The sequence below is a fragment of the Seriola aureovittata genome, chromosome 18 (genome assembly GCF_021018895.1).
Source record: "Seriola aureovittata isolate HTS-2021-v1 ecotype China chromosome 18, ASM2101889v1, whole genome shotgun sequence".
Taxonomy (NCBI): Eukaryota; Metazoa; Chordata; class Actinopteri; order Carangiformes; family Carangidae; genus Seriola; species Seriola aureovittata.
In genome coordinates, this window is record NC_079381.1 from 20,533,835 (window position 1) to 20,558,942 (window position 25,108).

The 25,108-nt window shown below is 43.2% G+C and overlaps 1 protein-coding gene across 2 annotated transcripts; it reads right to left on the reverse strand.

The window, feature by feature from the left end:
• Positions 1-422: 422 nt before the first annotated feature.
• olfm1b (olfactomedin 1b) lies at positions 423-21,271 on the reverse strand. 2 transcript variants are annotated; one of them, XM_056403361.1, is made up of 6 exons: positions 20,678-21,271; positions 13,753-13,902; positions 12,914-13,069; positions 10,268-10,487; positions 5,021-5,127; positions 423-2,673 (listed from the first exon to the last, which is right to left on the reverse strand). In XM_056403361.1, exons 1-6 carry the CDS (start codon positions 20,741-20,743, stop codon positions 1,999-2,001), a joined length of 1,374 nt encoding a protein of 457 aa, XP_056259336.1. In that variant the 5' UTR covers positions 20,744-21,271; the 3' UTR covers positions 423-1,998. The 2 variants fall into 2 exon arrangements, with proteins under 2 accessions (XP_056259336.1, XP_056259335.1); XM_056403360.1 differs by lacking the exon at positions 20,678-21,271 and adding an exon at positions 15,459-16,459.
• Positions 21,272-25,108: the final 3,837 nt, after the last annotated feature.

Below are 25,108 nucleotides of genomic sequence, written 5' to 3' on the forward strand. Positions count from 1 at the left end.
ACAGTTTGCATCGGCACAGCCGCTAACACTTTTTATGTGTTAAACTAAATATTAATCATAGCATTTAGTATTTTTACAAAGTTTAAAAAGTGTCTGGAGAGGAACTTTAAAGCGGGCCTAAGGAACTGACTGCACAGCACCACCAGACGCTGGTCATACCAGATCAACTAAGGCTGTAACAGCAAAAACCCTTGAGTGCATTGAACTGAGTAAGATTCTGAGTCTGTAAAAGCGTCATCTTTCCCGACAACTCAACAATAGAACCGAGTGACCACTCTCTATAATGTTAAAGGGTGGCCCAAAGGGCAGGAAATAAGAGCATTAGCTGTGATGTTAAAAGTGATCTCCATATGAACGGCCGTGCACTAAGTGTGCTGTCACATGGCAGCTTGTGGCTTTTTTTTAAGGCAACAATCCGTGCGTCAGATTTCTCTGTTTTTATTGACACGAATCATTAACTATCTCATCTCAGATACAACACATGTCCAGCAAAGCGCAAAAAGAGTGGAAAGCTTTTGTCCTCGGCAAGGGTATACATTTAAACAGCATTATCCTTCACTAGCAGTGGGGGGATACATGACATGAGACAGGATAATCCTCTAAAAAAAGAAACAGAAAAAAAGAAAACAACCTCTCCCTACTACAGGCGCATGATGTGAATTTAAGATATGAGGACCAGGTTCCCAGGATACAAGACTTGATACATTCTGTTTGTTTTTTTTTTTTTTGTTTTTTTTCTTCAGAGAGATGTGAGTTAGATGTGAGAGATAGATTCCTCCCACACAGTCCAAATAAACAAATACAGAGAGGCCAAACCGGTGCCAACAGTTACAGTGATACAAGAACATTTGAAAAAAAAAATGATTGCAAAGAAATAGAAATAAACAAAACAGGAACCAAATAGAAAGAAGCTGGAGAAAAAAAAAAGAAAGAAATATCTTTGCAAAAACCTCAAATCCCCAAGGTGTTGTACCTTGTTCCCCCTCCCACCCCACCCTTCTTTTTTTTTTTTTTTATAGTACCATACAGCAAAAGACATTCAGAGGAGCATACCGGAGTGATAGAAAACACTCATGCAAAAGAAAGCCTTTTTCACACAAAGTCACTAACACAGGAAAATCATCTCAAACGACAGCGCTGCCAACAGTCAGTGCCTTCAGGTCTTTTAGTGGATGTTGTTATTGTTGTTTGCTGTTACTCTACAGACTTTTGATTTGCTACTGTACTTGATAAAAATGATATGACAGACTGCACCCATCAGGCTATCACGTCTTCTGACTAGACTGACCTCCCACTTTTCTGCCTTGTCCATGGGACCTGGGGGGATCCAACAGTTTTTTATTACCAACAGTCTTTGTCTTAGGACCCCCCCCACACACACACACACACACCTCTCTCCTCATTGACCAAAAGAAAAGTTCAACTGGGAGGATTTCTGCAGAAGAACCGGAGCCACGGGAATGAGTTTAGGGTGATATTCCATTATATTAAAAAAGAAAAGGCGTGATGTTCATTTTTTTGGCATCTGTTCTTATTCTTTTACATCTGATATATAGTCTACTTTTACAATCATTTTCTATGCGGCAAACAAAGAGTTTCATTCCAAAATAAAATACCTCTAACAAAATGATGGCAGCTATTAAAATAAAGTTTACTATGAGTCACTTTTTAAAGTTAGAATTCATATTAAGTCTTTTATTTACAAGATGGTTCAGTACAGTGATTTTGTGATATCAACTGATAATTTTTTCTATAACAAATATATCACATTTTGGAATGAAACCCTTCAATGTTAGATTTTTTTTTTCAGTGTCATGTATATGCACATTCAATCCACTTTGCATTCACTGTTGATTCAGTCTCTCAGTAAAAGTTATTTGATATTATAAATAGAATGGTCTTGCCATTGAGTCTTTTTCTTTCGCAGATATATTCTTGTATATGGGGAGATCTCTACACAGACAATATGTATTTATGTATGTAATCCATTTTCCACGGTTACAGTTCTTCTGAGCGGATAACATGGAACAGTGTGACGTTGTAGAGCACCTGGTGGCCATTGTTCCAAGCATAGAGGGCGCGGTCACGCGGGTTGTAGTCCAGCATAGAGATATGTGAGTACTTATTCTGGAAGGCAATGTCGATGTACTCGTAGGTAGAGGAGTTGGTGGAGTAGGCGTAGTAGACCTTGGTGCCTCCTGAGTAGCCGTTGGTGACGTAGAGCGTGCCGCAGATCATAAAAGACTCGCCCGCGCTCCGTTTGGGGTGGTTAGTGGTCCAGCTCTTGATGATCTGCAGCGTGTTGGGGTTGAGCTTGCTGATGACAATGTTGCCGGCGTTCTGGTTGGTGGCGTACACAGCCCACAGGCCTCCCTCGTCCACCATTAGGTCAATGTCAGAGTGGCCGCCCCAGGCGTAGTGATACGCGTTGTTGAAGCCGGCGTAGTCGAGCTGCCGGGACTTGCTGATGGAGGAGGTGCGGAAGTCGAACTTGATGATGACGTGGCTCTGGAACTTGTTGAAGTAGATGGAGCCGTTGTAGACCACCTGTCCTGTTCCTGACCACGGGTGGGGCAGGCGGTGGGACGTGAAGTTGTCTGACGTCATGAAGTCCTGCATCGACTTGTACTCCCGCACGAAACGGTTGTTGTGGTAACCGTCCATGTACCAGACCTAAACAAGAAGAAAGAAGGAATCAGAGCAGGATCACACACAGCAGTGTTTCACAGCCAGAGACGGGATCATCATCATCTGTCAGCGTGCCTCTGTGAATATCAGAATCTTGTATGCCGATCACTCACAGAATAAATCAAATCACAACGTCAACAAGAATCCCAATTTAGTTAGCGTTGAGACTTCCTAAAGGAGCAGACGAAGCTGAGATCTGGCAGCTTCTGAATACAAACAGTGAGGATGACAGCCGTAGGGTGGCATGAGCCGGGCCCCGCAGGGATAATGCCCATCATTCCAGATAAAAAGCTCGTCTCAGCTGCTTCGACCCAGCTTCCTGTTGGCCCCTGTGGTGGTGGGCAGAGAGCTCTCATCCCGGAGCCGCTGGAGGCTCAAACACTTCCTCGGTCTCAGTGGGACTGAGACACCTGAAGCCCTTCCCCTACCTGCTTCCACATGCTCCTGTGATTGACTTAAAAAACAGTTCACATAAAGGAAGCGGGTCTCCACGGGCCCAGAAAAAAAAAAAAAGCCAAGGTGAGGAAAGCAGGAGATGAAAAGAAGGGAAGCAGGCCTGTCTGCTCCCATCAATTAGACTCATTCTTCCTTTTCTGCTCTTTGATAACGCAGCACATCTTTCATGTGTTCTGTTCAAAATGTATTAGTTTCTACAAAAAAAAAAGTTGTCTTCACTGTATGCTAAATTTAATCTTAGTCAGCAGTACTCTTCGGCCTTGCTGCTGTGAATTTTTTAAAATATACACTTTTAAACAGCCTGTGTTGTCATGACAATTAGCCTTCAGGAAGCGAACTGCAAATTTACACAGATCCTGCACTGCATGCTGCTGGTTCTCCTCAAGTTTTTATCCTTTTTCCTCCCATGTGACATTGAGAGTTCTGTCTCTTATTAAAGTGTCTCATAAAGCGTGTGCACAAAGAGCGTGTTCATGCTCAGCAGACAAATAAACTTTCTTTATTTCCAGCTCCAGCTCCGTCCCTCCCTCCCTCCCTCGTCCGCTGGGCAGCTTCCCGTTAAAACCATATAGATTTATCCCTGGCATTTCCTTTTAATGTGTCTCTGTGATGCAAGCGGACCCATTTATTGAGCGGACAGCAGAAGCTGCAATCGGCGAGGTGGCAATCACATGACCATTTAACACAGACTTTTACATTTCTCACTGAGCGATGACCTTGATCATAGGTGAAGGTCATCATTAACTTTCACGTCAGGGCGATTATTTGTGTTGCAGATATTCAGGTACTTAAAAGGGGGGAGAGGTGCATCAGCATTCAAGGTTCACAGCCAGTGAGACTGTTTTTGTTTTTTCTACCCCAGTTTGTGCAGGTCAAATATCGGTATGTTAATTTCCTATGTGTTTGCGTGGATTGCGGAATCGTTTAACATTTATACCACCATCATAATGGGATGTAATGACTCTGGTTTTAATTATTATCAGAATGTACAAAACACACACACACACACACACACAGAGAAAGTGCTGGGCTGAAGAAACACATTCACTCCTCTCGTGTCCTGCCTCCAGCAGCCGGGTCAGATTACAAGATGGACCTAAACAATCACCATAAACAGGGCGAATGGGCATCTTAAAGAAATAGTCTGACATTCTGAAAAATGCTTATTTGCTTTATCGGATACCAACTACCCGATCGATACCACTCTCATCTGTATCCATCAAAACAGCTGCAGCCAGCAGCCGGTTAGCTGGGGCACAGCTAGCCTGGCTCTGTCCCACAATAACAAAGCCCACCTAACCGCACCTCCAGCGCTCACTAATTAAGGTTTTATGAGTGGTTAGGTACCCAGATTATTTGTGCCCCCCCCCCCCCCCCCCCCCCCCCAATGAAACCACAATTTATGGTTAGGTTTGTACAGATTAAACAAACGAGACATAACATGTTAATCAGTGACCTTTAGAGGTGCTGTTGAGAAGATGTTTTAACCTTTAGAAAGAGTAAGGCTAAACTAATCTAAGCTAACTGGCTGCAGCTTCATGTTTCTCTCATCTATTTCTCAAAAGTGAAAAAATTCATTTTTCCCAAAACGTGGAACTGGGTATTTCTGGGTATTGTTTTTTTTTTTTCCAGTACAAGTGCTAACTCTGGTAGCAATAGAGAATAATTAGCATGTTTTTCATTTAACAAAAGAAACGAAATCTCAAATGTTAAATAATGTCAAAACAGCCACACATGAACTTTGTCTGAATAAAATCCTAATTTTTTGGTGCCCACAGAGGTTCGTTACTCAGCCGTACCTCGGACTTAATTCAACATCTCATCAGGAGGTGATTCCCACCCGTACTGTGTGTGTAATGTGTGCGGCCGAACATACCCGTGTATCTCCCTCGGGTGCCAGAGGGTCAGTCATCCAGGAGCCGAACCTGGATCCGGACGTCTTGATGGTGATGGGATCACTGATGCCCGTCAGTTTCCCGCACGCTGCAGAGAAAGAAGTGAAATGGGAACATCTAGAGCAGCACCCGCCTGGGTATTTAGACTGATTCACAATCTATTACAAGGAGTTTCACTTTCATTTACATTAAATCCAAACGAGAGCGCCTGAAGCATGAGGGCACACTGGATGTCCAGCTTGTTGCCATGCCTCTGCCTTTTTCTCTCTGCACGTACTGTACAGGAGGTGTTTATTATTCAGTACACACATGCTAATGGCTGTTTTACTCCATGTGTGAGGAAGTGAGAGGGAAGGGAAAAGGGGGCAGCTGTGTGTGTGTGTGTGCGTGTGTGTGTATTCTGCTTCTGTGTGTTGCTTGAAAGCTGCTGTAGTGCTAATTAGTGTTGACTGAGGTGTTGATGTGAATTTGACAAAACTAACACTGGGTTCTGTGCCCCTCGTGACTGAGAGCTGGTCACACTAATGTCCTCCTTTTTTTTTCTCTTCTTTCCCGATGAGCACACACACAGAAAACGAGAGACACGATTTCACCAAACAACAACACTTCTCGACACTGCAGCACATCCCAGTCATTTGGACGTGGGCCATTTTTCAGAGGATATTTCTGTGAGACAAAAGGTCAATTAGATGATTCTGATGAGCTAATTTTTTTCCTATGAATGTAATGAATCGTTTTGATATGCTAATTCAAGAGTGAGACTGTGACGACGGCTCATTTTAGGGGTTTCATTAGCATTTATCTCTGTGAAGCGCTGCATCCATTAACCCCTTCACTGTAACACTCTTCTTCCCTCTTTCTCTTCACCCCCCATCCTCCCCTCTTGCTTTCCATTGTTGTGAAATGTCATTTTACTTTATAGTCATGAAATCCCAGATTCGGTTTTTTGTTTCCTCTGTGTAGGTGGAAGACGAGACGGGAAACTAGCAATGAAACTTGTGCTTTTGTATACATGCTGGAGCGTTTGTCTGCCTCTGTGCGCGACATGTCGTGCCTGTGAGTATGTGTGGGCATCACACCTCAGCGGCGGCTGAGAGACAAACACATGGCCACATGAGCAGCGTCTACTATTTCTAGTGGAGGTTGAGTCCCTTACATAACCCTCGGTGGGATTAGAGGCCGCAGTAATACACTGGCCATTGATTTATTTATTTCTTTTCTCTAATCATGCCTCTATCTTTAGATGACAACTACTATTGCTGGGGGGGCGTGGGGGTGGATCTGCATTCAGGAGATCCACACACAGGGTCTAATCTCCATTTGGCCTGAATTTGCCTGGTGCCCGAAGCAGAGGGCAGAGCAAATGGAAAACCCTAATGGGAACTGGCAAAAACACATCAACCTTTACTATGAAATGTGAGGATTTAGATACAGATTTGCTGTGGATGATGAACAAACATGGGTTTTATTTTGGAGGTCTGACTGTGATTTTTTTATCAGGACTGATAACACTGTGCTCACCGAAGTGAGATCAGGAAAGGCTGCAACTATGTTGATGGTTGACGGGCAATCGGCTTGTAATCCACATCCATTTGGAGATAAAAACACGCCCGAAATGTCACCCAATAGTAGGACTGTCCTTATTCTTTCAATTTCAATTTCATTTTTCAGTCTATCAATTATTTTCTCAGTTTGTTGTCTTGTCTATAAAATGTAATTATTTCCCACTGTCCAAGCTGATGTCTCCAAATGTCTTGTTTAGACCAACATCCAAAACCCAAAGATATTCAGTTTACTCTTATGTGTGTCAAAGAAAAAATTAAATTCTCACATTTGAGAAGTTAGAATCAGCAAACGTTTGTAATTTTTGCTTAAAAAACAATTATTCAATTGATTTTCTGTTGATTGATTGATCAGATTGTTTCAGCTTGAGTCGACAGCACAGAAAAAACTGTGTGTGCACAACTACGGCAAGTATGACAGGTCAAAGTTGAATCAGGAAGTTGATCTGGCACTTTGTGTAATCATTTGACCGTTTGCCTTCTTCATCTTTTTTTTCCAAATTAGTTTCCCACAACTCGCAGCTTAGTCTAAAGGCCCCTGAAAACTTACTTAGTCACTCAGTGAGTGACGGGCTCCGACATGAACACGACATTTTCTGCCAAAGTTGGAAACAGTTTTGGGTTGTTGCACATGAGAGACTTCTGGATCTGTTTTCCTCCGAGCTCTTCGAAGTGGGCGGGGCTCGGTTGTAAACTGATGATGTCACATATTTCTTTGCGCCATTCAGGATTTAAAAGGATTTGAATCAGACCAGTGACAGGTGGGAGGGTTGCTGGGTCACTGTCAATCATATCTGATCAAACCACACCCACTATAGTGCCGATGATTCACTGAGTTTTGAGCATTAAACTCTTCATAAATGAATGAAAATAATACCTGAATATGTTTTTTTAACTAATTATTGTCTTAATTAGTCATGAATGTTGAATGTAATACTTCAGATCCGACAGTTTTCAGGTGCTTTATAACCTTATAATGCTTCTGTTTCTTACCCAGTCTGATTTATTACTTTTTTTTTTTTTTTTTTTTTTTTTTTTTAAATGTCTCTATGTTCCCAGATCTTTAACTTGATGACTGTGATTGATGGATGTTATTTTACTACAAAATAACATCCAGGTTGTGATAAAATAATCATTATTTACTAAAAACAAGGGAAAGGAACATTTAAGAGAGAGAGAGAGAGAGAGAGAGATTGAAATGAGAGAAATGTGAACCCCACTATATTATCGTGCCTGTGATTTTATTCTCTACAGAGGAAATTGCAGGTGAGAGCAATGGCAGGTAGCAGAGGGCTTTGTGTACAGTTATGACCTTCTTGCTCCATTCATCAGTATTTTGTTGTGAAGGGCCCAGATTTGCCTAAAGCTCTGGGTGCCTCCACATCGCTGGGCCGCGACACCGGGTGATTTATTTATTTGATTATTGCCCAGCAAGCTGGCATGTCCTCTTGATCGATGGCCATTGTGTCCCAGCAGCCGCCGGGCTGTTAGTCTCTCCGGCACAAAGCAGCTTGAAGGACAGCTCTGCGGGGACCCTGGTAGCTCCCTCACTTTTCCACCTCGCCTTCACTTTATCACCCTCTCTCCTTCCCCTCAGCACCTTCTCTCAGTTTCTCCCCGTCGCCCTATCTATTATTCAGCACTTAAATTCCTCACTCCCTCTCTATCTTTCTAGATTTTTTCCTGTTGTTGTTCCCGCCCGATGCTAATATGACTAGTGACCTTCGCGAGTTTAATCTCAATAACGGGAGTGTGCCGGAGTGTATTTGTGCGCACTATGCATGAGTGCCTCTGCAGTCGTCTGAAGATGAAAGGAATAGCCACCCTCTGTTTTGCCTGAGCCGGTCCCTTACTGGGTGACCTCGCCTTTATCTTGTCTGATCTCTCTCGCACGCACACACACACAAACACACACACACACACACACACACACACACACACACACACACACACACACACACACACACACACACTGGAGTGACTCCCACAGTTCCCTGCTCTAATATCTTAGGCAGTCTGACCACAGATGTGAGCAGAGGCATGTGCATTGAACTGAGAGTGAAAACATGGACAGGACTCCAGCTCCATGGAGGTAGTGAGAGGTAGCCAGTGAGAAAATACTAGTGTATGCACAGATAAAGAAAAAGAATGGATTAACTGGGGAGCCGAGATAAGGAATCTGCTTTTTTGTACTCATATTCAATTTAAATACAATCACTGTGTCTCCACTAGTGCTCCAAAAAAAAAGAACAGCAGGGATTGTAACCAAAAGCTTTTCCCAATTTCTTTCTGTCGTCTTGCACAGTGAATAATTTGAAACGGGGGACGCAATATACCTGTGATGTGCGGCGTGTAAGTGTCTCTGCTGTTGCGATATATCTTAGTCACTGTGGTGTGGGTGTGCATCTATTAGCACTGTGGGCCCTGACAGGGGTGTGAAGGGACTGAGACAGGGGCTAAAAGCAAAGATAAGACTGTGATGGGAACGTGTAAGCTGAGTCGGTAGCTCTCTTCCTCTGCGTCCGCCAGTGTGTGTAGCTGTGTGAATCTCCACATGCTCTCATCATGAATTTTCATATCCCATCAGTTTCCTAACAGGAAGCCAGTTTTGTGGGATTCATGCAGAAATCTGCATCTGCTATGCCCAAACAAATGCAAAGTTAAAACAGGTGAAACCTTTTGGGACTTTACATTCATTATCGATTTATGTTTTTATTCATTACTTACTCTATAAATGGTTAGAAAGCTTAAGTATTTACAAGAGCCTGAGGCAGGATTTTCGAATGGTATGTTTTGTCTGATCAATGGTGGAAAACCCAAAAGGTTTTCAATTTGCAATGATGTAAATACGTCACTTATGGAATTGATGTAAGCACAGGCTCAAATTTGAGGGGCTACAACCCAAGAGTTTGGCTTTTTGATAGACAAAAGGCTTGGAACTAGGGCTGCACAAGTAATGGATATATCACTGGAATCACAATACGGCCAAGTGCAATATCAAAATCAGGAGCTGCATTTTTTTTTGACAAAAGGTCAAATGTGTCACAACATTGCTGTGTATTGTTAGCACCGTAAGCACTGTGGTGCTGCAGAGACGCCCCGGCCTAAAAATCATATTCTTCAGGGAAAATTTTCAATTTTTTTGCAGTGAAAATGCAAAAATCTGCCAAAATATACCCAATATAATGTTTTTTTTGCATATTGTGCAGCCCTAGTTTGAACCATTTAATCCATTATAGAATTGGTGCTGATCGATTTCCTGTCAAATGGCCAGTGGCTTCAGCACTTTTTTTCTTGTTTCTTGGCAGGAGGAAAGATGCAGAAGATACAGAAGTTATCAGAATGTAACTCCAGTTCTGTGAGTACATGCGTAGCCCGTTACTGGACTTCATTATCGGTTTACCTTGACAGTGTTAAGAGGAAACCAGTAGCAAAGTCCCTTAGTGGGCAGGCAGGTATGAAACAGTGCTAATGGCAGTATGATATAAGCCTGTGTAATGTGCGTGTGAGTGGAAGATCACTGCAGACACACATCGTGTTTCTGCACCATGTGAATATGCCTGAGCATCTCTTTCTGGCCAGTCACAACATACTGTATGTCAGTGGGGGTGTTTGTGCATGCATGTGTCTGAAACACAGTGTGTGCCAACAACTTTCTGTGCCTACCTAATTTTTGCATGCATGCTCGGAGTCTCTCCTCAAGATTTGACACTCTGTTGTGCAGCTCCTCGTAGTCATAGGCCCCCATCTCCTCCTGAAGTTCGCTTAGAACTGACGTCAGATTCTGGACCTCCTCCTTAAACTGCAATACCAATTTGGCATCGGCTTTGTACTCCTCCAACACTGGTATCAACGGTCTAAGCTCCTCCATTTTCGCTTTTATGGCCTGAAAGGATTAGAATAAGCTCGGTTGAGTGTCATGCGTGACAAAAAGGAGTCCCGCTGTCCATAAAAGAAAAAAGAAAAGGAGGGGAAAAAAAAAACCACCTGTCTGACCTGGCTACTCTGACTCTATCCTGCCTCTTCACTGACATGAAGACCCCCTGTTTGTGTCCTTGTTTGGTGTTTGTGTCTTGTGAACAGCTGTGTTTTGTCTGTGCAGGTGTGTGTCTGAGCAAACAAACCCCGGAGAATATTCTCCACCCGCTGGACGAGCAGAGCAGGTGGCTCCGCCCCGGCAGTGACCAGCCGTTAAAAAGCAAGCCCTCGGTACACCGACAACAATTGGGAAAGCTCTTTATTGGTCATCATCGTTTAAAATGCAACATCGTATTAAGGGTTACATGCTTTTACATGTCACACACAACAAAGTGTCTCGAATTTTACGTCTATAGTTTTACGTATAGATTTGTTGAGTAACCAAATATGCATAGACAAAAGCCAAGGAAAATAAAATGAATAACAGCAATTGATAATAATAAGAATAATAAGAATAAGAATAATAATGGTAATAATAATAATAATGATAATAAGAATAATAATAGTAGTAGTAATAATAATAATAAATGTATTTACTTTTTAAAAAAGCTTTTAGATGAAAAACTTTAACAGCAGTAACATGCAGGAAGAGATCAGTGGTGGGTTGGTTTGGGAGAGGGGTAGGGTTTCTTAGTCTTAATGGTGCTAAAGATAAATTAACTGTTTGACGCCCAAATGCTCTCAGTACTGTGGCCCAGCTCAGGGGAATCTGGATTTGACCTGCCTCTTCTTCCCTGTGGCTCTCTTTACATGTCTTAAAGTTAGCCCTGCAAGCAAGAAGACGACAAACTGTTGACAGGGGCTAGAGCTTGCTAACCTATCTAACAGACACACAAACAAACAAACAAACAAACGCACGCACACTTAGTATATGCACTTAAGACAGGTTACAGAGTATTGCACACGTGCACTGAATGTGGTGTCATGAGGTTGTTGAGCATGCACAGATGACAGGATCACAACACACAGATGTATCGGTGCAGGTAAAATGACACGAACGCTGAAGAAGCTTTAGGCTCAGAGTGGTAAGAATACAATGCACACAGGTCTGGGTATTGAACTTCAGCACTGTTTTGTTACCATCGTAGCACTGAGTACAAAAACTCTGCAGTAGTTAAATGAAATCCATAATCATAATCATCCACTTTTTCTTTGATGAAATAGTTACTAATTAAAATGAAAACTTTGACAGTTTTACTTTGGCGAACCTTAAACTAACTTTTCTTAAAGGCAGAGCTGAAATGATTAATTGATTAGTTGATTAACAGCAAAAGAAAAGTCAACTATTTGAGAAATGTTTAATAGGAAGTACTTTTCTGAGCAAGAATGCCAAAAAAATGATTGGTTCCAGCTTCTTAATTATGGAAATTGCAAAAGTAAAATGAATATTTCTAATTTTGAAGTATTTTTCAAGCAAAACAAGTGATTTGGTGACATAACCCTGGGATTTAAAAAACTATTATAGGTAATTGATTGAGAAAATTTTTAAATTTCATTCAATACCCTGTCCTACTTGCATAAGATTGATTCAAAATTACTTTATTTGAATTGGACAGTAAACCTCTGAGGATTTAGTGTATGCTAAAACAAAGTATATGACTAGTCGACAAAGCAATGTTTCACAAACAGAAACACTTTTCCTGCATTTAAGTCACATGACATGAGTAGTCACATGACATCCCAAAACACTATTATCTCTCCCAAAAACTCCCTGATACGTGGCCGCTGCCGGATACAAGAGACGTGCCTTTCCGACACTACGTAGTCCCGGATGCCCTCGTCGCATCCCATTAAATACTACAACGGCTATTGCAGTGATTGCAATCGAAATCACCACGCCAACACTTTGCAGATGCTGGAAAATCCGCTGCTATGTTTAAACTGGAATCATCTCATGAGAGGAAAAAACCCTGTTTCATTCGTATAAAATCACTTTTCCAAAAAATATAAATTGCTTCTATTTTGTGCAAAAACTGCAATGAAAACGCAGCTACTGTACAAGGTCACACCATAACTGTGTACACCGCTTCTCCATCAAATCTCCTTATTAGACAGTCCATTTAGGATTCCATCAGATGGTTTTAAAAAGCGAGGTAGTGTGGAATAATAATACAAATTCTTGCAGCTGAGTTTATAAATCCAATCATTTACCCTCTTTACTTATGCATTATGGATTTCTTGGTATGCGGTATGGTAGTTTAGGTAAGTCTGAGCCGGCTCCACAGTGGGAGCACAAACACAAAATGAGTAAGGCTGTGTGTAATGGGCTACAGAGCAGCTATGAATATTTTTGGAGAGGATGGCAGGTCAATGGCTCGAGATGTGGCTCCGTACCTTGTATTGCTTGGCGATGTTCTGCTTGTGGTTCTCCTCCACCTGCCTGAACTTCGTTTCCAGACCGCGGAGCTGGACCTCCATCTTTTCCACATACTGCAGATCCCTCTGGGTCCGCTGGTCCAGCACCTGGATGGACTGGGTCATGTTCTGGACCTGGACATTGGGTCAGAGTAATTAATTAAATTTCCGTGTCTCTCGCTGTCATTGGAGAAATAAGCACGAGATGCAGAGAAAATACAACAGACTTTCAATATGTTGCTTTTGGCTTGGCATCCATCTGTCAGCTAGTCAGGGGCCTCACACACATGGTGCAAGTGTAACATGCATACTGGTAAGACATTTGGTTTCAGAAACTCCATAAACTTGGCTCTTCTTCTGATTATTCAGGATAGACCTGTTTATGTCTGTATTTTTCAGTCTGCATTAATAATAATCTCCATCCTTAAATGAAAAGGGTTTTTTTCATAAATGTGTTTAAATATTCCTTTTGTGTTGATGGGGTAGTCCCAGCTTCCCGTCTCTGGGTGTTGAGCTGGGTTGCATCATTAGATGCGTTGCTTTGGATCTGTGCAGTACAATAGAAAGTCACGGACTGAGTGTATAGCCCCTCCCATGATGCCTGTTGGGTTTCCAGGGAGCTCATTAGAGCATGATTCCCATTCTTGTCCGACGGTGACTGAGAGACGCAAACACGAGTTAGTCTGTATGTCGGCGTGCACGCGTCTTTGTCTTTGGTGTGTGAGGAGGATAAAAAGGAGTAAAGGTGGCCACTCTGGGCGTTGTACGACTTTGATTTCCGGGGCCGTGTGTTGCAGAGGAGTTAAGCGGGTAATTACCTTCTCTAACAGCTGCCTCAGTTGTTTGGTGCGGGCATCCCGTGAACACATGGACTGCTGGGGCGCCACCACAGTGCAGACACACCTTCCCTCGCTATCCTGGGCTGAACTGTACACCTGCCACGACTCCTCTGGGTTTGCTGGCAACACCTGAGGACAGAGGAGTGGATAGGAAGAGGGGGGAAAAAAAGAGGAGTTGAATGGTGAAGAAAAACAGCTCAGACAAAGATGAAAGGTTGACACATTCTTATATTTGTTTATGAGATATTTAAAAGCAGTAAGACTCGAGTCTTCACTGCTTTTCCCGCTTTGTGTGTGCGGTGCCTGCTTCATGCTACAGCTGTATTGCACTCATCGCCATGTGGACAACACAAACCGCCAGGCTCCACCCGGTCTGCACCATCACACTGTATATTTTAAAGCCACACAAAGGGAAGATGCAGCCAATCACATGTACACGCTGAAGCTACTCCCATTATCCAGATGGGTTGGGTGTGTGTGAAAGCTCCTGAGAGTAAAGTGTGAAATGTCTGACGTCAGGAAGATAGGGTGTTTTTTTTTTTCTTCTTCTTCTTCTTCTTTCTCTGCTTCTTTTCCCCCTGAGAAACAACTCCAGTTTCTAACCTGCTGATTGGATAAGACTAAATGACTTTGACAAAGACATTCATCAGGCATCAGCAATAAAATGATCAGTGGACAGACCTGCTGATTGATTCAATTAGCGAGAAGGACTTGACTTCACACAATCCAAAAAGGAGCAATCGGAGCGGCTGTTAGTCAAGCTGCACAGTTTCTACCAGAGGATGTGCTGACAAGACAAAGAAAACCACTATCAGGCAGCTGCCTTCAATCCTCAGTGTGTATCTGAAACACAGGCTCGGTGCTGTCACACTGCTCACTCACAAAAATGACGAAATTAAATCTACTTCAGGGAAAAAAAAAAAAATGCATTACTCAATGAAACATAATAAATCAGGAGTCCCTGCACTGCATCCTCTTCCATTACTACATATTTATTTATTTACTCGCCTTCAGCATCCATTGTTCTACATTTAACCTCCACCTGACGGAGCGCTCATAACGTTACCCAGGCGCAGACCTGAGCCCAGGATCCAGCCGGAGCCGGGAGACAGAGGAACAAAGGAACGCTTCATCTTTGACTCTGTAAGTGAAGCTTGTCTCTGACGCGCTCCCATTCACACACACACGGGGGGAAAAAAAGAAAAAAAAAAAAAGAAAAGAAGGAAGACTGAGGACTCCCGCTGCTTCATGGGAGTAAAAATAACACTGCTTTGAAATTTGTCACATCAACCGTTATAAACTGGATGTCTTATTTATATCGGTGCCAGAAATAATAACCAGGAGATAACTTTCCACTTAGTGCAGGGACCGACAGGAGCCAGCAGCCCAGTGGCAGCTGGAGCCACATCAAAACGCAGGACTAAGATTTCTATGATTCCTCTCCAAGTGTTTCTTTTTTCTTTTTTTTTTTTTTTACTTTTACATGCGCCCTGCAAGAGCGCATCACGCTGACAGAATTTCTTCTCTTAAGTATGAATCAAACGCACTCAAAATCTCATGCTGCCTATTTTTGGATTGGAGCTAATTAGGTTGCAACAGTCGCCATTCATTCAGAAAAAAAAGGGGGAAAAAGAAAGAAAAACGCCAACCAGCCGCAGGAAATATGCAAAACTAAGCGCACTTACTCCTGTGCTCCGGTCTGGATAGCCTCCCTGTGCCGCCGTGAGCTTGGTAGTATTGAGCCCCACCAGAGAGGGGAGGGTCTGCGACATCCAGTTGGTGATCATCGCCATGGTGCTGAGCACGACGCCGATCTTCAGCAAAGGCACCGACATCTTTGCGCTCTGCTTGGACTTTATTCAAGCCGTCTTCATTCTACAGACTCCAGCGAGAAACAAGGGAGGCGAGTCATGGTGCCCAGAGCAGCTTGCTGTTTCACCCGGGACTCCGGCTCGGCGGGTCTTTTTTTGGACATCTCCAGTGAAGTCCTGGCGGCGAACGAGTCGGACGCGGCGAAAGACGACCGAAAGTGGAGGAAAAGGGACGAAGGGATAGAGCTGCAACACTTGCTCCAGTGGAGGATACAGAAAGGGAGCGGATAACACCCAGAGCAGCTCTTGGAGGGGGAAACGTCCTCTGGATAGCTCCTCTGTCCGCGTTGTCCCGCACACTGCTGCTCCTCCGGTTCACCGTTACTATTTCGTTCACGCCCGACGGTCCGCCTCCTGCCTCGGTGCGCTCTGTGATTAAGTGCCACTGACTACACACACAGGCTGCTCCGAATGGATGAGAGGAGGAGAAGGAGGAGGTACTACGGATCTATCTATATCGCCCAGACGCAATGATGTCAGCCAGGTTGGGGTCCGTTCGTGGTAATATCTGGCATTGCGTCTGTGTCGCCCAAAGCTGGCCGACACTGACGGTCCCCAGAGGGAATGACAATGAGCCGAGGTCGGCCGACACTGAAGCTGAGTTATTATTTATAGCAGACAGTGACATTTCTCTCTCCGGTGCCCCAAAAAGAAGAAGAAGCTCTCGGGATCCCCCTCGGATCCCTCGTGGTAACAGTAGCATTCATTTAAACTTAAACAAGTCAGGCCTGCATGTCAAAATACACACCAAACTCTTGTGCAAAAATGTCGCAATGCAATGACAGAGGGCTGTAAGGACTGTTGGCTGTTTTATTGATGGCATGCTGGAAGCCTTCAGCTCAAAACTGAGGATGAGCTTTTAATCCGTGAGACTCTGGCGCCATCGTGTAGCTGATTTTGGCGTTGCTGGAATAAAAAAAAAAAAAGGAGGGGGGGAGGGAGGTCTTTTATACTGAAAGGAAGAGGCGGATTACAGGCAACAAATACATCCTTCAAAATAAAAATAAAAATACTCATCACATTCACTGACATTTAGTTTATGCATTAGTCAGTTGCTGCTGCTCAGATCATTGCAGTTGCGCAACCAAGTTTAGTTAACTGGTGCATCTTTGTGATGAGAGTGGCGCTTTAAACAGTTGGAGAGTTCATTACAACAGGATAAATAGTCAATGTTCACAAATGACAAATAATTCATTTGTTCAGAGCCTAGGTCCACATCAGCCTTTAGGCAAATACTCCAGCCTATGGGCTAAATTGCAGTACTGCATGATACATGAGGCCCCCAGAATAGCAGGAGTGGCTCTGTGTCCACAGTTATTTCTGTCGGCTCCATAATGCATTTTTCTGGTTAACTCAAAAATGGAAGGAAAGTTAAAGCTCACTGCGCCTCCATATTTCTCTCCACTCCAACCTTCTCTCTCTCTCTCTCTCTTTCATCTCTCCCACTTCTTTGTGGCCTTTGAGGTGAGAGCTCAGTGAAGTGATGGTTCCACAGGTTACTGTGAAGAATCAGTGGGGGTCAGTGCACCGCTGTCCAGCCCAGGTCTAGTCCTGCGTAATGTGGTGCAGTTCAGTACAGCAGACACCAGCTTTTTCCTAATGGATATCACTTCGTTTTCTAAGCTTCACTGCTGCGGATCCCATTCACAGAGACGCCCTCAAAAAGCTCAGGTCCCACCGCTCTGTATTGAGAGCTCTGTATTTAACGCAGCAGCATCAGGAGGGACGCCACAGGTGCGCTAATAAAAGATGATTGACTCATGGAACAAATCAATTAGTCATTCAGTCACCAGCCAGTCGCTCGGCCTATTTACCAGAGAGATTTATAGGGAGGTTTGTACATGAAAACAATGCTCTTTCATTAGAGTTACACTACACGTGCACAAGGATCAAAAGAAGTGGGGATTTATAATTGTCTACAAGATCCCAAATGTGTAGACGTAATAAAAGCAACACCTGCACAACAATCAGTTATGCAGTCTAATATAATAGTCCTGCATAAAGAGAGAGAGGTGTTGATCAAATTATATGGTAATTTTTTTCAGTGTTGTGCTGTATAGGTGTGGCTTTGATGTTATTTTCACTGTGCAACATGAAGACACAAGTTATGATTTAAAGGTGCAGGCAGGCACATCTCACAATATAATTCAGTGACATATCAAAAATGCAGCATTAAAGCTTGATAAAAGTTGTATTCCTGGCTGAGCTGTTATACTGTATTGCATTATAGCAAACAGGTGTTGAGACTGTAAACATATACACTGGGATCATGCTCATAAAGTAGCAAAAAAAAAAAAAATTACTTTCCCAGCCTGCAAGTGCACTACAAAAGGCACCATATCTCCACCTACTCCACTTCTGCTCGCTTTCTCTCTCTCTCTCTCTCTCTCTCTCTCTCTCTCTCTCTCTCCCTCTCTTGCTTCATCGCTCAACCAGCCATACTGAATAATAAATAGCTTCAACCCCAGCTGCCAATCACACCACGCATATTGCAATTCAGCTCAACTCCATCTCAGTTTCTCACATAAAACCGGATTGATTTTTCTTAGTTTCATACATTAAAAATCCTTCAGTTTCAGAAATGTTCTCTTTGCTGGACACCCATGTAATTTAATTTTGAGCGGCAAAGCTGTGGACCTGTTTGCAAAGTATATTTAATTGTTTCATGTGCATTTAAATATTGGATCTAAATTTTTTCAAATGTAAAAATCTACACAATATTTAACTGCACACAAATCTAAGGCCTTGACATGAGCAGATGTTGCACGGTTTTTCTTTGCATGATGGGTGTTTGTAGGACGATATGTAGGTTGCATGGTGTCAACGTGTCAGGGGCAGCTATACCGCTGCCATCTGTTTTGTCAGGTGTCAGAGAGATGCTTTAGGATGTGGGCCTGTAGCCATGGGGGAGCCACTAGGTGAGGACCAGATGCCGCTCTGGCTGCTTACTATTCTTCCCTGTGTGAACACCAGGCAGTTGCCAAATCCCTCAGCAGAGGGGAGAGAGGTGAATGAATGTGGGCAGAATTAAAGGGGAGAGTGTGCTGCTAATCAGGCGTCTCCCTGCTCCCTCGGCCAGATGTTAAGAAAAGAGCCGCAGCTGCCCCACACTGTCTGAAACTTGAGACTTCTGAAGCAAGGTGGTTAATGTGGTCATTAAGAGGGCATTATTGTTCAGCATCAAAAGGTTGAGGCCATACTGCCTGGATGCTTTTTTTTCCTGATGAGTAATCTGGCAATAAAAGGCTCTCTCTGTCTCTAGATACACCTCTCACTTTTTATATCTGTCTTCAAGCAGCGACGGGATGTGGAGAGGCCTGGCCGTCCTACAGTGAAATGTGTTGCAGGTTACTAAAGCAGGGGCAGTATAAAAAGGGCCTGTCAGTGTTTCTTGTGTTTCTGTTCTCCTGGAAGGGAGCAGACAGGCAGGCTGTGGACTAATATCGACTTACCTTCAAGCAGATGACACACACTCTCAGGCCATCAGAGAGAGACTGTCACCGTAACGCGGGCCCCCGGCCTGCACCGTGCAGGACACGCAGCGAGCCGCCTGAAACCCAAAGTGTAACACGCTCTGTTTCCCTCTCCCCTCTGACGGATGGCTTCCATCAATCAGTGCAAATAGCCACATTGTTCGATTGTGTCAGCATTTTTTTGTGCACTCTGCTGCTGTGCTGCAAGTCCACTTCACATCACAGGCTACACATTTGATGCTTCAGTGCAGGGGAGATAAAATAACAGCAGTAATAACTGTGTGTAAGCTTACAGCTTCGATCAATTTACAAATCAAATTCCACATGAATGTCAAAGCCAAGCTGTTGCTCTATGAATAAAAAATTTTCCGCTCACAGCGAAACTGACGTTTCTCATAAATTCGGGGGGAAATCAATTGCTGGCATATTTTCTGTCGGGGCAATATTATATCAATATTGTTCTAACACATCTGGCTATCAGGGCCAGCAGGGTTTGCTGCAGCCTACTTCCCCAACACATTTTATTGAGTTTGTCACTTGGAGCAGAGTATATCACGGATACACTGGGAGTAGAGATTACTTTATTGATAGTACCTCAGTGGCACATTTGATTTTTTAGTCTCCAATTACCAACCACAAATTGATTGGATTCACACGACAGTGAAGCCCATGAAATATGAGTCTCTGTTCAAGCAAGGGCAATTAAATCATCAAATCCTTCAATCCAGTGGTAGCAGGGCCCTGCAATAAATAATTTTAATCCCTTGCCCCCCCCCAACACCTTTTACTGATTGTGAGCATCTACAAAGGCAACAGTTTAATGCAACAGTAACTATTATATGTATTGCTGCAAATGGCTTTTTAGATAGCAGGAAGTAATCACTAGTTCCAGTGAAGAATCACAGAGATGCATTTTATTGTGCAGTGATTTTGTTTACTACTGAGCTGTGTGTGGCTTTACATTGCTGGACTAAATGTTCTCTTCCCCCTCACACACAGGCAACAGTAAGTCACAGTGTGGTCACTGAGCATGCTCAAAACACCTTCTCTGAGACACTGCATTTGATTGTTGAGCCCTGAAGAGCAGCAGCCCATACTCTGCCACAACAATGGCCTTTATAAAAGAAAGCTACAGGCAACACATTGCACTAGAACAATAAACCAGCAGCTGATTATTCTGACTCTGTCTGCTAATGAGGAAACTGATAGATCGCGGTATGTTTCCCTCTGTATGTGGCCGGTTTAACAGCCCCGGTGGTGGAGAGACTGAGCAGGGCTCTTCTGGATCTATCCGCGCCCGTCAAGCACAATGTATTCACATCATGTAATCCCACCCGTTAATCTGTTTAAGCGGGGTAGAGGGCTAATTCACCGGGGCTCTTTATACGAGGTAACCCGGTAATCTCTGAACGGATCTGGAAGCCAATTAATCGTGTTATGTTCTATCTTTTTTTTTTTTTTTTTAACAACAACAACAAAAAAAAATACACACACACACACACACACACACACAGAGAAGGTGGAAAATGGCGTTTAAATTAAAACAAAAAAAAAACCTACTTGGGTGAGTTCTGTGCCCATGAAGATGAGGAGAATCAGAGTCAGGAGCTTGCTCGCAGGCTGCATCTCTTGCCTCCGGTGTGTGTGGACCAGCGGTCTCACATGCAGATCGAGTCCCTTTGCGTCCCCCCGCACAGCAGTCCTTTCCTCGCTCCCGGCTCTCTTCTTGCGTTGTGGAAGTCGCTCGATTCTTTTCTCTCTCTTTTATTTATTGTATGTATTTTTTTTTTTAAATATATGTTATTATTGGTCTTTATCCCTCAGCGACCCCGTAGCAGAAAGCGACAGATCTGTTTCACGGAATCGTCTCTGTGCATATTCAGTTCATATCGGGAGCCTCTATCTTCCGCGCCTCTCCCCTCGCTCTCCGTGTGGCCGCACTTATTTATCGCTGCGACGGACTGAGATGAACATTGGGCTAAAGACGCGCAAACACTGTCGTATACACGGCTATAAACCTTCACTCTGATATTGCCAAAAGTTTACCTCCCCGCCTCAAGCTGCCGTATAAGCTCTCGATGAAAAAATGAGGGTGACGGCGCTGTACATGGTGCTGAAAGCGGAAGTTGCATCGCAGAGAGAGGGAGATTTAAATTGGCAGGCGTTCAGGAGGGAAGACGCCTTTCCAACATGATTTTCTAACTTGTCACAGGAAAAAAAAAAAAAAAAAAAAACGTGGGCCAACCAACATCTTTTTTTTTATGGGTTTGGATTTTGTTTTTTTATTTACAACAATTTACTGACTCGCTGAAACCATTTCCATAATGAAAAATAGTTTCAGTCTTTGCTGAATGAAATTGCGATAAAGCAGTGACGTATAATCCCATGCTAAATCTATTTGAGTCCATAATGTTTCCTGCTCTCAAACACACACAATGTTTCCTGTGTATTACAAAGCCTCTAAAATCTCTTAGTGTAAGACATTTTATTTTTGGAGTATGACTGAGTATAGAGCCATTATTTTTATATATTATTTTAATTCTAGAAATTCATTTTGAGAAGGTCCATTTGATAAACTGATTTCATATTGTATCTATTCAGTTAACTGATCAATTCTATCTTCTATCAATTTTATTTAACTTCAACTACCAGGACGCTCACTTCTTTATATATGCATTATTTGGTCTTAAATTATTCCAATGTGTGTAAAAAATACAGGAATCAACCTATAAAATACCCAGCAAATGTACACTTTTAATTTTTGAATGTCGGGCTGCAATTAATGATCAGTTTCTTGTTTCACTAATTCATTGTTTTGTCTCTAAAATGTCGGTAAGTAATGTTATTTCCCACAGCTCAAGGTTGTGCCCTCCATTGTCTCGTCTTTTTCGACCAACAGTCCCAAATCCCAAGTACATTTCATTTACTGTAATGCACGACAAATAAAAGCATCAACTCGTAATCAGCTCGTGATTGTTTAATCATCAAAAATAGTATTTTTTTCTCTTGATCAATCGATTGATGGGCTAACTCTTCCAGCTTTAGTCTCCAGTTCGATAAAACCACAAAATGTCCGAGAGCAGTGTGTTTAATGGAAGCTATGACCCTGTCCAGGGTTATTCCGATTAAAAAGCCCCACACATTAGATCTATACAGGTGGTTTATAATAATTTCACCCCCTCCTGTAGACCGAGTTTGATTGACATCTCTCTGAACCTCCTGTTAACCTTGTTGAACCTCTAAGGGCGGGACAAATGACATCTTCTTATTGGACTCCGGTGAGCTCAGCTAATTCCTGTTGTAGCTTAAACACAGCAGAGATCTCATCAGACACCTGTGGGGTTGTGCGGGGCCTCCACTTTACAGTTGTGTGGTTGTATGGGAATAATTTAATCAGTTATTGGTTCTGTCAGTAGATAGAACTGGTGTATGTATGTGTGTAGCAGTATGATTTATGCCTAGAGCTACACTATGTAGAATACTTTTGATACTCAGGCACCGTGTGTCTGTGTGGGCCGTGCTGTACTGATCCCATTGTGGATGTCAACAATAGGTTCTTAATTGGGCGTTCATGTGATGATGAAGCTGTTCTGCGTCTGCCTGTCTGTGACAGTCTGAACCACATTACACACTAATAGCTCAGTGGCCTGTAGACAGACTCTCGGCTGAGATGAATTCTCTTTTGGGGGCCCAAAGATGCATAAATCACTTCAGTAATGGAACTGGGGCAAGATCATATCTGTATTCTCTAATGTGGACTCACATTTGTCTGTTAGCAGATTTTGGCTGTTTGTCTGTGCACCTCAGAGAAGTAAGACGAGGTCAGACTCATCAATTTCACTTTCTAAGAGCAGGATTTTGATTAGCGTACAACACCGTGCAGGCCACAGACAGCACGGCCTGTGGTGAAGGCACGTGCATGTACGCGTGATTACATGGTTTTTTTTAGCGTGCTACTAGCAGTGCTAGTGACTGAGTTTCAGCTCACTCAATGAGGATTTGATTATGGGACAGGGGAATGAGATCTGTGAGTAATCAAAGTGGAATGCTGCAGACATAAAGAGGAACATTTGTTTGTCGGCAGGAACATTTCCCTGAGTGGTGGTACACAACCCACACACTGGACAGCAGGGGACACATCTCACTGGCACTTTGGCTAATATTAAAATTTGTCTTGAAAGCATGAAGCCACAGTGGATACGAATAAGCAAAGCAGACCCTTTAATCACGCCTGATGAAATGTTTGTTATTAAAGGAGCTATTTCAAAGTTAGCTACATAGCCAACGTTAGCATTAACAGCTGTTTAGTCAAGAAGAAACGCTGCGAGTTCAGCATCAAACTTTGTTCCTTCACTCACTAAAAGCTGTCTCCAGAGGCGGAAAGCAACACCAATATTAAATCTTTTTTCTATCACGTCTTTTCTTCTACTGAAGTTAACAGGCTAACCAGCTAGCCCCGGCCCGTCTCATCACTTTCCAATAGCGACTAACTGTAGCCTCAGGAGGACGCCCTGAGGACGTAGCGCTGCTCAGAGGGCGTATTATGACCTCTTGTATTACAAAGACAACGATGGCTAAGCTCTTGTCAAGCCACAATCACCACCTCCTGCTCCCAGCGAGAAACCGCGTTCAGCAGCAGAGAAAACTCACAAGTATCCCCTTTAAGAGGCAAAGAACAGAAAGGCACTTTGGACATGTGTTTGTCTGTGTTTGGATGTTTTGGGGCTTGTGTGTGAGAGACAACGCTGAGCTCCTGTCAGATTAATTAGCAGTTCCCTGCATATTTTTACTTTGCAAAGGTGAGGCGAGGACACAATAATGCGTCTCCTCACGTTCTAGTCTACTCTTGCTTGTAGAGAGAGGATCACGATGAGGACAGTGGTGAAGAAGTGATGAATGGAGAAACTTTCAAAGATTCTGAATGTCAACACAGGGAACAGGATGATGATGAAGCACCAGTGTGATTTGGAAGAATTCGATGAGAACGCTGTTCAAACAGAGCAGAGCTGAGTGGGGATGTTGATTTAATGTGGCTGCTCGTATATGGATATTTCTGCTCAAGATTCATTTCCTGTCCATTGAGCTGAAAATGCAAATTTCTGGAATGTCTTGTTTGCATGCAGATGCATGTAAAATGTCTTCATCACAGGTGCATTGGAGGGGGGAAGTCGCTCTGCGTAAAATGCACGCACTGTGTTAATGCTCTGAGAAGTTGGAATGACTTTGAGAGATGACTGGGACTGATTGGACACCCTCCCTCACCCCTGACTCTCACTTTTCTCACTCTTTACTTCTCTTTGTGCCTGCAGCATTAACTAAAAAGCCAAGATTTGGCATAGTTATCCAAGTTTCACAGAAAAATTGATTAACCTTCCAAAATTTGTCCTCATTTGAGAAAGGCCTAGTTCTTTCATCAGCCGAGTTCTTTTCTTCTTCTTTGCAGTTAGGTTTTTGTGAGTAAAGTGTGTATGTATGTGTGTGAAAGTGAGAGGGAGCAAGAGACAGAGAGGAACCAAGCAAAAGAGCTCCAGTTTAAATTTAGGTCTTAATAGAATTTGTGTCTTTCCTCTCAGGCACGCAGCCATTACTTCCCCCTTTCATCACTTTCTCTCCCTGTGCTCTCTGCAGACCTGATGCTACAGATAGCTATTAAAGATATATTCCATACTCCTGTTATGTCTCAGTGATGCTCTGTTCATTTAGTGTGATGTGGGCCCAGTCTGGCCGGGTCTAGGACCTTGATCAGTTTTGCGCTCACAGGGAGGTCTCCATAAAAGTATGATTTAATAGCCCCCTGTGTGTTGATCTTGAGTCAGTATTAATGTATTGGATAATCACTCGATCAGCATTCAGACCATGGGAGGATAAAGGAGAGAGTGTTGTACTGAGAATGAGGAAGAAAAGACGATGGAGGAGGAGGAGGAGGAGGAGGAGGAGGAAGGGGGTGGAGAAAAAAGAAAAGAGCATGTAAGAGAAATGAAGCAAGATCTA

What these genes read in the sequence shown, in the direction of transcription:
- olfm1b (XM_056403360.1), bottom strand. Translation starts at nt 15,608, where the DNA reads ATGTCGGTGCCTTTGCTGAAGATCGGCGTCGTGCTCAGCACCATGGCG. An exon ending in ATCCAGACCGGAGCACAGGA is followed by an intron (nt 13,903 to 15,458) that starts GTAAGTGCGCTT and finishes CTCTGTCCTCAG; the next exon opens with GTGTTGCCAGCAAACCCAGA. An exon ending in ACATCGCCAAGCAATACAAG is followed by an intron (nt 10,488 to 12,913) that starts GTACGGAGCCAC and finishes TAATCCTTTCAG; the next exon opens with GCCATAAAAGCGAAAATGGA.